Here is a 14,788-nt window from a genome sequence, read left to right as displayed (position 1 = left end):
AGAGTAAGGGCTGATACTGGGAAGTCTAGCCTTGGGGGCGATTAAGGCATCATAGGCAATGTAGACAATTCACTCTCCATCAGTTTGGAAGGTCCAATGTAGGGGGTTCAGGACAGATGAGAAGATAGAATGAAGGAGAACTGGTCTGTTAGACCCAGGCCCTCAGGACTTCCAGAAAGTCTTTCTGAAGCTCCTTGTGAATTGTGAATAAGGAAAAGGCTGGGTCCTGGAGGAGGTGGAGAAGAGAAGTGAGGGTACCTTGCTGACTTCTGACCCTCCTCCCCCAGCACCTGCCAGGCTGCTCGGTTCCTCATGTTCCTTGGAGAAGACGCTGCAGTGTAGCTGTTCCTTCCATGGGATCCCTACACCCTCCATGCAGTGGTGGATGGGAGATGTTCCTGTGGATGTGAACAGCATGGATGACCACCTCCAGGTGACTTCTACTGTGCTTGGCCCCTGGGCCAACAGCACCATCAGCCTGACCAAGGAGCCAGAAACTGGAACAAACCTTCTTTGTGAGGGGAAGAACAAAAATGGAACCCACGCTTTGAGCATCCTGCTAATGTCAGGTGAGAATAGAGGAGCTTGATACCTGAGTGAGGAAGATGAGGGGGTTTGGGGATGGTACTGGAGCTAGAGGAGGGAGCAGAGTTTTAGCTCTGATTCTAAGGTCTTGGGAAGAAAACCCTTTTTGACATCTTCTTTACTTCCAGAAAAGAGTTCTTTGGCTCCCCAAACATTCATGAAAGGGCTGCTGCAGGGTGTTATGTATGGAGTCATTGCAACCACACTGCTCTTCTTCTGCCTCATCCCTTTCATGTGAGTACCAAGGTGTAATTCACCAGCAAGCCTCTTCCAAAGTCTCCTGCCTGCCAGGCCCTGGTTGTGGTGGTGGCACAGAACCCCTGCCCTAAAGGAGCTCATTGTCTGGCAAGGGAAGGCACTAAATATGGTCATCACAAACCAGTTAACCATTGGGCCAGTTCTGACTCATGGCAACCCCATGTGTTTCAGAGTAGAACTGCACTCCATAGGGTTTTCAATAGCTGTGATCAGAAGTAGATCGCCAGGCCTTTCTTCCAAGGAGCCTTTGACTATACTGAGCCATAAAGCAGGCCCATGCAGCAATGGAGGGAAAGGAAGCCCTGGAGAAGTCAGCAAAGCATTCCCCAAAGTGCTGTCTGAGGTGGACCTGGAAGGCTGAGTATTCTTTGCTTTGAAAGTCTATATTCAGAAGCCCAGAAATTTATTTGAGGAATTTCTAGTGTCTTTGTGTAATTGGAACAAAGGTGCATTGAGAGTGATGGATAATGACTAAAAACAAGGCTGAAAAAGGTCCTTGGTGTTATTTCATAAAGACCCTTGAAACTTGGCTAAAAGTATTGGCTAGAAGCCTAGAATGGAAAGGGCAGATTTGCCAGAGGTCAGGCCGGAGAGTCAGGCAGGGGAGCCTCTAGCCAGTGCAAACAGCGTGGACTTCATCTTCATTTGGGAACTATGGAAAAGGGTTAAGCTGGGAAGGAATGTTGTCAGTTTGAAGTAAAACACAGACCAGAGAATGAGAGCCTGGAGGCCAGATGCCAGGCAGAAAGTTGGTGCTTTGGTCTAAGCAGGAAAGGGCCAGTCCTGCTTGAGCTGGGGCAAGTGATGAGGCACATTCAGAGGAATGGAGTTTAGGGACTGACTGGCTATCAGAAGAGAGAAAGAAGAGGAGCAAAGTGGCAGGGCAAGTTGAGGACCTATTTTCAAAGTATAATCAGCTGGACTTGAGGACCAACAATAATCTCTTTATAGTCTGCAAAGCACTTTCATAGCTGACCTCATCTGAGCCCCACAACCTGATAAGCAGGGTGTTCCAATGTTACAGCATGTGAGACCAATCCCCAGAGAGGTTCTGTGACTATCCCTAAATTACACAGCTAGCCGTTGGTGTTGTGGAGGTTCTAAACCAGAACTTCTCATAAAGACTGGGACTCATTTGGGAGTACAGGGAGGCAGAGAGCCAGAGAGCCAGAACTGATCAGGTGGGTCATTTCCTTAGAGTGAAGCATATCAGGATGAAATGGGCAAAGAGAATTGCAGAGGTCAAAAAGAAAAAGAGCCGTGAAGTCAGAGCATGCCAAGAACCCACGATGTCTCTGAAGCCTGAGGAATCAGAAAAATCCATAATCACCCCCATCTTCTGACAGCCGGATATTGGTAAACACCCATTGTGTCTGGAATCTAGTCTGTCAGTTAGAAAGATAATAAGATGACTCATGCGGAGAGGGATAAAGGAATTATCCTTCTCAATCCTATAGGATGTCTAGAATGCCAGAGTGTGCTTGTAGATCATCTTATAGATGATAACCCTAAGGCCTAGATAGGGGATGAAGGAGAAATTAATAGAACTAACTCAAAAGATTATTAGAAATCAGAAATTTACACACGCACACCAGCACACTGAGTCTCCATTGAGAAGAGGATTGTGAGAACCCCTAACAGTGGTAGTAGCATCAGAGTGGAAACCGAAGGGTTTGGTCTCAGCAGTCAACACAGTCTATATATGCCACAAGCCCAAGTCAACCCAAAGTGACTGAAGACCAGGCTAAGCCCAGGTTACTCCTTCATTTACCTTGCACCCCATATCCTCAGCAGGGCTTAGATTACCTAGGACCAGAAGTACCCTATTGCCGTCCTCAGACCCTGCTCTAGGATCTGGTGTCCCTTTGAGGGTTAACCGTACATCTGCTGAGTTCTACCAATATTACATGTTGCTGTAAAAAAAAAAAAAGCATATTATGAAAATACCTCACAGTGGGGGAGGGAGCAATTGGCAAACAAACATAGAAGGCACGTGTTATCTGTGTAAAAATAGGGTACTTGTATTATTTTCTAATCTTCATGATGGGCAATGCTAGAATCTCAGAAATGGAAAAGACCTAGGCTCTGCGCTCAGACACCAAGCAGGCTGGTGAGAAAAATACCCTCACAATAAGAGAACCAAGAAGTTATGATTGCCTAGAGGCGGGAGGGATCAAACCCACCTGGAGAAGTCAGGTAAAACTTTGCAGAGAAGTCCTCGGAGCCATTAAGTGGTTCCCGATGTTGGGAGGGCTCAGGGAGGACCAGCAAGAAAAGACAGAGGTGCAGGCTCAAACCATGGGACTGCAGGGAAAAGTAAAGCCAATGCCTGCTCCATTGTGCCTTAACTCTGTGCTTAAACGGCGTCCTTTTTAGATTTGGATACCTCACCTCTAGACCTCTTCCAACATTCTTTATTTTTTACTCATCTCCCACTTCCAGGAAAAGCAAGATAAACTGGAGCTGACAAAGCCTGTGAAAAGACATCTTACCTCAACTCCCCATTATCTCCAAAATGACAGAAGTCTACAAAGTTCTTAGAGCTCCAGAAACCCTGGAGTCTATAGCCAACCTGGAGCCATGGAGCCCCTTCAGCTCACAAAGCCCTCGCAGCCTCCACCCCTCCCTCACACTGGTTCTCCGTCGAATATGGGCTACTGTTGGACCTGGTCTTTGGACCTTTGAAAGCAAATTCTATGATTTGTTATTTGGGTTAGCTATAATAAACCTGTACCCCACCCTCACCCCGGGGATGGTGTCAAAGGAAGGAAAAATAAATATGAGACTATGAAATAGGCCCATGAGGAAGTCATTTTTGAGCCCTTGTAGTATGCCCTTTTTTTTTTTATTATTTTACAGTATGACTAGTACCTGGGATATACTGCATATACAAGAGCACCAAGCTTTGGAGTCATCATATATGGACTGAATCCAACTTTACTGCTACTAACTGCATGTTTTTACAAGTCTTTTGCACACCTCTGAACTTCAGTATCCTCACCTGAAGGGTACCTGAGTGATGAGCAAGTGAAAAGTGGTGTCCAGAGAAGAAACTTGGCAAGTGGAGAAAAGAAATGAAAGTGGACCTTAAGCACCAGGATAAAGCATTGCAGCTTTATCTCATAAAACCTTATCCTGACTCCCCTAGATGTAATTTCTGTGAGAACAAGGACCGTGTGTGTCTTGTTTTCTACTAGTATCAACAGCAACTAGAACAGTGCCTAAAATAATTATCGATAGATAGGTAGATGGAATGCCATCTTCGATCATGGCAACCTTATTATGTACAAAATGTTGCCGAGTCCTGCATCATACTCATAACCACTGGCATAAAAATAAGTTCTCAAACATATTTGCCAAATATAGAGACCATGATCTTGGGTGAAATCTAGCTCGATTGGCATAGCATAGTTTATAAAGAAAATGTTCTACATCCTACTTTGGTAAATAGCATCTGGGGTCTTATAAGCTTGTAAACAGCCATCTAAGATACTCTACTGGTCCCACCCCATCTGGAGCAAGGGGCAACGATGAAAACCAAACACACAAGGGAAGGATTAGTCCAAAAGACTAGTTAAGGGACCACAACTACCACAGCCTCCACCAGACTGAGTCCAGCACTAGATGGTGCCCAGCTACCATCACTGACTGCCCTGACAGGGATCACAATAGAGTGTCCCAGACACAGCTGGAAAAAAGTGTACAACAAAATTCTAACTCATACAGACCAGACTTACTGGTCTGACAGAGACTGAAGAAACCCTGATTATGGCCCCCAGACACCTTATTAACTCAGTACCGAGGTCACTCCTGAGGTTCACCCTTCAGCCAAAGATTAGACAAGCCCATAAAACAAACAGTAATACACATAGCTAAGCCATGTGTATGAGACTAAATGGGCAGCACACTAGCCCAGGGGCAAGGATGAGAAGGCAAGATGGAATAGGAAAGCTGGACTAATGGAAATGGGGAACCCAAGGTCAAGAAGAGGAGTGTTGACATGTCGCAGGGTTGGCAACCAATGTCACAAAATAATATGTGTATTAATTCTTTAATGACAAACTAACCTGCTCTGTAAGTCTTCATCTAAAGCACAATTAAAAAATTTTTTTTTCTTTTTTGCCAATTAATGAATGAGAAGCTGTTGAAAGGTTTGAAACAAGGAAGTGAAGTGATCTCATATATATAGGAGTAGTTATTGAAGATATGTTTGGAAGAGCTAAAACTGGAGGCAGAGAGCCTAGTTAGAAGGTCATTGCAGTATTCCTTGCCCAGGCTGAAAGTCAGGCATGCAAAGAATGAGAAATGGGTCCTGGTATTAGAATGGACCATGGCTGTGTATTGTTCCCCTCAGAATGGATAGCAGCCTCCCTTCTGGAGCCGGATTCTGGTAGTTTTCAGAGGGTAGAAATAGGGTTATCTCTTCCCTGGGGGAGTATTCGTGTTAAATACAGGGATTCTCTATTCAGCACCAATGAGATGGTCATCTTGTACTCAGAGTAGATGTTTATATAAGCCCTCATATGTATGAAGCCCTTCTCTTGCATGCAGTTCACACATTCTACAAAAATAGGAGCACCCACCATGTGCCAGATAACAAAGCAAAAAAGCCAGATGGTGGCCCTGCCTCCGTGGAGTTCATGGTCTACACAGGTATATAGAGAACAAAGAAACAAACACAAGTTTATAGTTTAAAATGTTGATAAGAACTGGGAAGAAAAAGGGTAGAATACTGTGAGAACATACAAGGGGCCAGGAAAGGAATCTCGCTTGAAAAGTCAGAGAATGTTTCTCTTAGAAAGTGATATTTGCTCAGAGACCTAAAGGACTGAGACCTAACCAGACAGAAGAGCAGATTCTAGGTTCTGAGATGGGGGAGGCTTGGTGAGTTCCAGAGCTGAGAGGGCCGATGTGGCTGGATCCCAGAGACTGAAGAGCAAGTTTGGTAGGGGCCAGACCATGCAGGGCCTCCAGGGCTGTAGTGAGGAGTGTGAGTGGGTTATTTCCTGGAGCTGTGGAATTTTGGAAAGTGAACTATTGAGCAAGGCTTTATTTGTGAGAATCCTGTGCAACAGAGGTTTTGTTGTGTTGTGTGCCATCGAGTCACTTCAGACTCATAGTAAGCGATCCTATAGGATAGATTAGAACTGCCGCATAGATTTTCTAGGCTGCAATCTTTTCACCAGCTCTTTTCTCCCACAGAGCCACTAGTGAATTCGAATTGCTGACCTTTCAGTTAGCAGCTGAGAACTTGGCCATTGCACTACCAGGACTTCAGAGCTGAGGGTAAAACAGTAACAAAAAAACCTGTTGTGGTCGAGTAGATTCTGACTCATACTGACCCTGTAGGACAGAGCAGGACTGCCCCATCGGGTTTGTAAGGAGTGGCTGGTGGGTTCTAACTGCCATCGTTTTAGTTAGCCACCAAATGCTTAACCATTGCACCACTAGGGCTCTGAGTTAAAATTAAAACATAATCAAACTCAGTGCCATCGAGTCGATTCCCACTCACAGTGACCCTATAGGACAGAGTAGAACTGCACCATAGAGTTTCCAAGGAGCGCCTGGCAGATTCGAACTGCCGACCCTTTGGTTAGCAGCCGTAGCACTTAACCCTACGCCACCAGGGTTTCCGAGTTAAGGTTAAGGTTAGTAGCCTCTAAAATAGGTTTTGTGTTTGCTTCTACCAAAAAGCAAACCCTTTGTTGGGGAGGGAGAGGCAGACAGGTTTTGGAAGAGGCATGGGCTTGGGGAAGGAGAAGAAAATGGGGTGTAGAAGAGGAATGGGATTGAGGGCAAGCACTGGCTTGGGGATAGGTCAGAGATGGGTTTTAACGTGGAAATGAAACAAAATGAATTTTTCCTCGTTTCTCTTGTTGGTGATGGGGCCTAACTGCAGGACAGGAAACAAGGGGGTGCTCGGGATGCCTTCTGATTGGCCCTGAGGATCAGCGCTTGGCATTTTGTTCCTAGCTAATGGCTTCCAACCTTTCCCACTGCCTGCTTGCCCACAAGTATTGGGCTGAAGGAAGAAGTGTACCCCAGCAGCTGATTGGCCTGAGGCTCCAGGGCTGGCAGGTGTCTACAACCACCTGCTCACGAAAAGGATTTTCCCAAGGGCTGGGTGATACAGGCCAGTGTGCCCAGTAGGACAGCTGCCCTGGATTGGCTCAGGCCTGGTGATCCGCTAATTCTCTTTCCCAGCCCCTTCCGGTTCCATGGGCTCCAGTGAGCATCGTCAGACCCTGAATGGCTCCAAAAGAACAAGCAAGTGCTCGTTGTCGCCCCTGCAGGGGCGGGGCTTTAAGGCATAAGCTCTCTCTGTGTGGCTTCCGGCGGTGGGATGTTGACAAGGCTCCCAGGCCGGCTGAAGAACCGGAAAGTTACGAGTCAGTTAATCAGTTATCCTTCCTCTACCTCAGATGCTTCCACGTGAGTCCCTCAGTCATTGTGCACACAGTTATTCCACGTGTCAGTCAGTTAATCGGTCGCACTGTGAGTCGTTATATCAGCCCAGTCAATTTGTGTCCCTCCCAAAGTAAGTTCTTCAGTGTTTCTAATAATAAATAACTTAAGGGATACACTCACCAAAAATTCAGTGTTCAAGTCACTAGCCAGGCAGAGACGTGCTGATGAAGGTTCAGACTGGAGCTCCGGGAACCAGAGACTAGAGGTAAATTTGAAAAAGGAAATGGTCGTTTTAAGCGGGATGAGAAGAGGGATGCCTGGGGAGACAACTATTGAAAGCACCAGGGCCTAGGAAAGGAAATGAGACTTGGAAGAGATCAAAATTTTACAGTTTGAGGGACTGTTACACACTCGGCAATAAAACCTTCCCATTTTACAGATGAGGAAACCAGAGAGGAGACAGGGCTTGGCCAGAATTATCCAGGGAGTTACTGGCAAAGCCCTGGGTGCAACCAACCCAGATCTCTTCCCACCTTTTGATCTGAGGTTGTAAATTAGAGGAGAAGGGAGAAGGAAATTTGATAGTGGGAAGAGGGGAGTGGGCAGATGTGAAGTCTGAGGGAGAAAATGCTTCACTATCTAGAACCCTAGGCAACATCTTCAGGATGTGAGAAGGAAGAAGCCCTCTAAGACAGGCAGAAACAAGAATGAAAAACTGGAGGGCTGATTCTTGAACTGGAATATCACTGGGAAGGAATGAGAGTCCAGTAATGACAATTTATAAGCCTATGGGCACCAAAAAAAAAAAAAAAAAAAATTTTTTTTTTATGGGCACCAGGCAGGTGATATAATGTTGTCATTGTGTGCCATTGAGTTGATTCTGACTCATAGTGACTCTATAGGACACAGTAGAACTGCCCATAGAGTTTCCTAGAGTGTCATCTTTACGGGAACAGATCACCAGGTCTTTTTTCCTTCAGAGCCACTGGTGGAGCCACTGGTGGGTTTGAACAGCCAACCTTTCAGTTAGCAGCCGAGTGCTTAAACGTTGTTCCCCCAGGGCTCCTTGGAACATAGAGACTGTACAATAAATATTTGTCAAATGAAAGAAGAGAGTTGGAATCTAAAAATAGTGTGGCAGGGATGGTATCTGACCTTTTCTAACTTCCGGGGTGGGGGGCGGCCAAGATCAATAGCCCAAGGCTAATTCCAATGAGGCAGAGGTTAGACATGCCTCCTCTCTCCACCATCTTTACCAATTTTGATACCAACTGTCCCTCCTACAGCACTCTCTACTTCTCTGCTGGGTTCGATAATTCATTGCAATGGCCACATAGAACTCACAGATAATATTCACTATTGTGGGGTTTATTCAGGTTCAGAAACACTCAGGATACAGTTTTTCCATCAGGACAGCCTCTTCCCAGCCATGCTGACAAGCAGGTCTCTTCCTGGCCGTTGGCCTCTGCCCTGCTCAGACAAGTAGTACAAAGCTCTTTTAGTTCTGCTGGTAAGTGCCCGGAGGCATCCTGCTCCACCCTCAAGCCTCCTGCCCAAAGGCACTCAGGCTTCTCACTCTGTGGGCCAGGAAGCCCACCACACCATCTTCTGCTGGTCTCTCCTGCTGCCGTTTCTCTGCCACCACTTCTTTGCCACTGCTTCTCGCCTTCTTCAGTGTTACAACCCTCCTTCTCTTTCTCTTTCTCTCTCTCTCTTTCTGTTGGTCTCCTAGTTCCAGGAGCTCCTCAGTGCAGGGATCCTGGGTCCAAAGGATGTGCTCCACTTTTGGCCCTTCCTCCTTGGTGGTAGTAAGATCTCTCTGCTCTGGAATTGCTCATCGTAAACCTCACAATGACACTGTGATGTATTTATCAACATCCGCATTTCACAGATGAGGAAACTGAGGCTCAGAGAAGAATAGTGACTGATCAAGAAATCAAATATATAGGGAAATCATGAAGACATCTAAAGAAAAAAGAAGTATACATAAAGAGGAACAAATATAAAAACTAAAGCAGATCTCTTTTCAGAAACTTACACAAACCAGGAGAGAGTGAATTGACATCTTTAAAGTCACTACTGAAGGGGAGTGGGAGGGAATCTCAATCCAGAACTCTCCAGATAGCAAAAATATCTTTCAAAAATGAATTTGAAATGAAGATTTTCACAAATAAGAACAATTCATTGGCAGCAGACCTGCACTACAAGAAATAAAGGAAGTTCTTCAGGCAAAAGGAGTAGTCTTCCAGAGGGAAGTTTTGATGTCCGCAAAGAAATGGAGAGCAGTGGAAATGTTAAAATTGAGAATAAATATAAAAATCGAATTTTTAAAAAATGTTTAATAGCTTTAAAATATAGCTGACTACCTCAAAGAAAAATACCAACATGGTATTTGGGGTTTATAAAATGCAAAGAACACACAGTATGCGACAGCAGTTGCTCAAAGAATGGGGATGAAATGGAAGTATAATGTTTTAAGGCTTTTACACTGTGTGTGAAGTGGTATAATATTATTTGAAGGTAGAATGTGGTAACTTTATGAAGTATTTGTAATCCTATAGCAGCCAGTTAAGATTAACTAAAAAGCATAACTAATAAGCCAATAGTGGAAATAAAATAAAATCATAGACACTCTTTTAGTCCAAAATGAGACAAGAAAAGAGGAAAAAAGAAACAAAGAACAGATGGAACAAATGGAAACAGCTAGCAAGACGGTAGAATTAAATCCAACCATACTGATAATTACATTAACTGTAAATAATGCAAATGTCCCCATTACAAGGAAGAGCTTGGCAGATTAGATAAAAAGCAAATTCCAATTATATGATATCTACAGGAAACTCATTTTGCATATAAAACCTTAGGTCGGTTAAAAGTAAAAGAACAGGAAAAGATATAAAATGCAAATACTAATCCAAAAAAAGGAGACGTGGTGGCCCAAATGGTCAAGCGTTTGGCTGCTAAGCCAACCAAAAGGTCAGCCGTTCAAACCCACCAGTGACTCTTCAGGAGAAAGATGTGACAGTCTGCTTCCGTAAAGATTACAGCCTAGGGAACCTTATGGGGCAGTTCTACTCCGTCCTTTCGGTCTTTATGAGTTGGAATTGAGGTACAGAACAACAACAAATCCAAAGAAAACTGCACAGGCTACATTACAATCAGACAAAGTAGACTTTAAAACAAGTAAAGTTGCTGAGGATAAATAGGGACATTACAAGCTGATAAGAGGTCAATTTATCAAGAAGGCATAATCCTAAATATGGTTGTCTCTAATAAGAAAGCTTTAGAACACATAAAGCAAAAACTAAGAGGCTGCTAATGGCTCTGCGGTTTCTTTGGGGAGTGATGAAAATAGTCTAAAATTAGATCGTGGTGATGGTTGCTCAGCTCTCTGACATTATAAGCCACTTAACTGTATACTTTGAAAGGGTGAATTTTATGATATGTGAGTTCTTTCTCAACAAATCCATTTTAAAAGATGAACAAAGGTATACGTGGCTCAAAGCCACTAAGTTTCAGATAAAGAGAGGTTCATCATGAATAAACTGGTTTCGGTGTTTACTTCTGATTTAGCCAGATTCTAACTTGCATGGATAGAGAATCAGAAGAGGAAAAATATCACTATATTCTCTGAAATGATTGGATTCTGGGAATTAATTTCTAACAAAAATTATTTCAAAAAGCAAAAACCAAACCAACAGACAAAAAACTAATAAAAGTGAAAGGAGAACTAGACAAATCAACTCTTCCCTCTCAGTAACTGGGAAAGGAAGTAGATGAAAAGAATTAGTACAAATATAGAACACTATCAACGAACTTGACCTAAGTGACCTTTAGAGAAAACCTCATTCAAAAATAGTAGAATATACATTGTCTTCAAGGCCTCCTGGGACACTTAGCAATAGACAGACTGTATTCTGGGCCATAAAACAAATAATAAATTTAAAAGAATTGAAATCATATGCAGTATGTTCTCTAACCATGTGGAATTAAACTAGAAATTAATAACGGAAAGGTAGCTAGAAAATACCAAATATCTGGATATTAAGCAATGTACTTCTAAACAACTAATGGATGGGCCATAGAAAAAAATCACCAAATTAAAATCACAAACAGAATTAGAATTGAATGTATTTTAAAACACAACATATCAAACATGGTGTGATGTCACTAAAGCAGTGCTTAGACTAGAAAATAAGAAAGGACTCAAATCCATGGTGCGATCTGCCAACTTAAGAACCTAGAAAAAAGAACAAATTAAGACCAGAGCAAGCAGAAGAAAATAAATAATAGAAAGCAGAAATCAGTGAAATTAAAAACAGAAAAACAATAGAGAATGAGGACAGAAACCAAAAGCTTTTTCTTTGAAATAAAATTTCAATATAATGTATAAACTTTGAGGGAGCTGATCAAGGAAAAAATAGAGAAGAAACAAATTACAAATATCAGGAATGAGATAGTAAATTTAAGGATGATTTTTTTTTAATCTCAGAGCCCATTCAGACTTCCATTTATATCACATTGATCAGAATTGGATCACGTGGCCACCCCTAGCTGCAAGGGAGGCTGGGAAAGTGAGCATTTATTGTTTGTGGACTCCATAGTGGAGGCAGCAAAAGGTAACATGATAGGAACTATCCACTGGGTCATCCAGAAAACAGTATTAGGTTCAAAGAACAGATGGGGCTCAAATTCGGGTATCCTGACCTGGGTACATGCTCTTCAAAAACCAGGAAAAATAGTTTCTGGAAAGGAAAAACTTGGGCTTGTTCATTTTTTTCAGTGAATATATCAGACAAGATCCCTTCTTAGCCCTGGGGAGGACACAGAGGTCTATTTGACGTGGGGCCTTCATTCCCTCAAGGAGCTTACTTTTGGGTATATTCCCTAGTAAGATATTTCATCATTTTCCCACCTAGAGTGACTTAACCAAATGAAGAAGTATGGAGGTAGGCAGTGCAGAGCTGGTATAGCAGCTCCACAAAGGCGTCAGTGAACCAGGATCTCTGTGCTGTTGTTCAACAACATCCTCAGTCTTGGGCTTTCATCCTCGTGGTTATCTCATGGTTGACAGATGCTGCTCCACTTCCAGTGTTGTGGTTGTTGCCTGGGGCTGTCATGTTGGCTCCAGTTCATAGCAACCTTATGTATAACAGAAGAAATGTTGCCTGGTCCTGCACCATCCTCACAATAGTAGCTATGTTTGAGCCCATTGTTGCAGCCACTGTGTCAATCCATCCCATTTAAGATCTTCCTCCTTTACACTGGCCCTCTACTTTACCAAGCATGATATCCTTCTCCAGGAATTGGTCCCTCCTAATAACATGTCCAAAGTAAGCGAGACAGTGTCTTGCCATCTAGCTTTTAAGGAGCATTCTGGCTGTACTTCCTCCGAGGCAAATTTGTTCTTTCTTCTGGCAGTTCATTCTGTCTGAGTTATCTAGTGCTGCTTATAACAGAAATACCACAAGTGGATGGCCTTAACAAAGAAATTTATTCTCTCACAGTCTAGGAGGTTGGAAGTCCGAATTCAGGATGCCAGCTCCAGGGGAAGGCTTTCTCTCTGTGTCAGTTCTGGGGGAAGGTCCTTGTCATCAATCTTCCCCCGGTGTAGGCACTGCTCAGCTCAGGGACCCCAAAGGACGTGGTCCCCTCCTGGTTCTTCAGCCTTGGTGGCACGAAGTCCCGCTGTCTCTCTGCTCGCTTCTCTCTTTTATATCTCAAAAGAGACTGACTGAGGACACAACCTAATCTTGTAGATTGAGTCCTGCCTCATTAGCGTAACTGCCTCTAACCCTGCCTCATTAACATCATAGTAGTAGGATCTACTGCAAATCACATCAGATGACAGAATGGTGGACAATCACACAATACTGGGAATCATGGCCTAGCCAAGTTGACACACATTTTGGGGGGGGACACAATTCAATCCGTAACAATAGTATATTCAGTATTCTTCTCCAACAGTATCACGTTCATATCCCAGGGAGGACGACGAAGAAGAAAGTAACAAGGACAAAGTTGTGGTACCAGTATCAGAAAAGCCAAGCTTCCAAAATCTTTAACAGTCTCTAATGTTTAGTATTTTAAATAGAAAAGTTTCTCAAAATATTTGTTTAATAATAAATATAGCGGAGTAGAAATTTGGGTTTTTGGGGGGGAAGTTGTTTGTTTTTGTTTTGTTTTTGCATTGCACGTGTGGAAAAAGAGAAGAGTGGTGCAGCCCTGCAGAGAAGTATACAAGATGGGAAAACAGATGTCAATCACAACGTGATCATTACCGGAGCAAGAAATTATCAAGTAAGACACCCTATCAGAATTACGTTTCATTTGGAGATTATTTTCATAAGACATGGAACAATTTATAATGTCTTTGGAGTCTCATAAGACCTCTTTGCGTAAATTGTTCTTCCAAGGATAAATGCGTATTAACAGGAAACAACAAGTCAGTAACAGTCATGAATATTCACACAAAGCTATGTATTGCAGAGGCGAACATAACTGATGTTCTTATAAACAGCCTCAGTTTTGCACAATATAAAATCAGATTTCTTGAACCATTTTATAACACAGAACAATATCTTGATTTTTAGCTGCCGGGGGTGGGGGTGGGGGGTGCAGGGTGGGTGGCATCACCTTGGACTCATTTTGAGACTCATTTTCTTTATTATGAAAACTTGCTTTTTAAACAACCAGGCTCTGGGATTTTACTAGTTAGCATTATACGCAAAGCACAGACCTTCAGAGTTCAATTGCGCTGGCAAAAAAAAAAAAAAAAAAATTGGGGAAAAGATTGAAGAGGCTTTTGTTTGCTGATAATCATATTTTAGCATTTTTTTTTTCCTGCTTGGCTTACTGGCTGTCTCATATGTTGTTGTTGGATGCCATTGCATCATTAAATCGTTCAACAATAGCAGAATAAGCATTCTTTCCAAAGGCTCACACAGATACCCCAAATGTAAAGGAGGCATGGAAATAGAGATTAAAAAAAAACAAAACTGGAGGCTTGATGACCTGAACAAAATTGAAATAATAAGGAGGTACAGGGGAGAGGGTTTCAAGTAGGTGGTTCTCAGGGTCTGCCACAGACATTGCTCTTGAAGAGATGAGCAGATGATGGTGTTAAAGAGAATCTGAGAAAGGAGGCTTCTTTTGGTATGGAGATACAGAGAGGCTACCAGGAGGACTTGTAAAAAGAGTTAAGATTTGAATATGGGCCAAAGAGTAATTTGCAGGAGGGTACCATGAAGACAGGAGTGATCTGAGTAAACATTCAGAGATAGGAATGTATGAGCACATTTTTCCCTTTGAAAATGAAAGAATGGGCAGACACATAGAGAAGGAAGGGAGAGCGGAGGCAGGGTAAATGTAGGGCAAAATCATGGACAGCCTCAAATCCAAGGCAAAGGAGATTGGAATTTATCCTGCCAACCATAGAAATGTCTTTTATTTCTCTGATATCTCTTAAGTATATCCCCTCTTCTCCATATCTCCATTCCATAACCACTGGCCCTAAGGCGTCATCGTCTTTCTCCTG

General features: G+C 43.1%; 1 protein-coding gene across 1 annotated transcript; it reads left to right on the top strand.

Moving 5' to 3' along the window:
• Window positions 1-373: 373 nt before the first annotated feature.
• On the top strand, window positions 374-2,186 carry SIGLECL1 (SIGLEC family like 1). The gene is made up of 3 exons (XM_049901987.1): window positions 374-569; window positions 714-819; window positions 2,042-2,186. Exons 1-3 carry the CDS (start codon window positions 374-376, stop codon window positions 2,184-2,186), a joined length of 447 nt encoding a protein of 148 aa, XP_049757944.1.
• The last annotated feature ends 12,602 nt before the right edge of the window (window positions 2,187-14,788 follow it).

The sequence above is a fragment of the Elephas maximus genome, chromosome 11 (genome assembly GCF_024166365.1).
Source record: "Elephas maximus indicus isolate mEleMax1 chromosome 11, mEleMax1 primary haplotype, whole genome shotgun sequence".
Lineage (NCBI taxonomy): Eukaryota > Metazoa > Chordata > Mammalia > Proboscidea > Elephantidae > Elephas > Elephas maximus.
The sequence above is the reverse complement of the archived record's forward strand: the minus strand, read 5'-3'. Positions and strand labels throughout refer to the sequence as shown.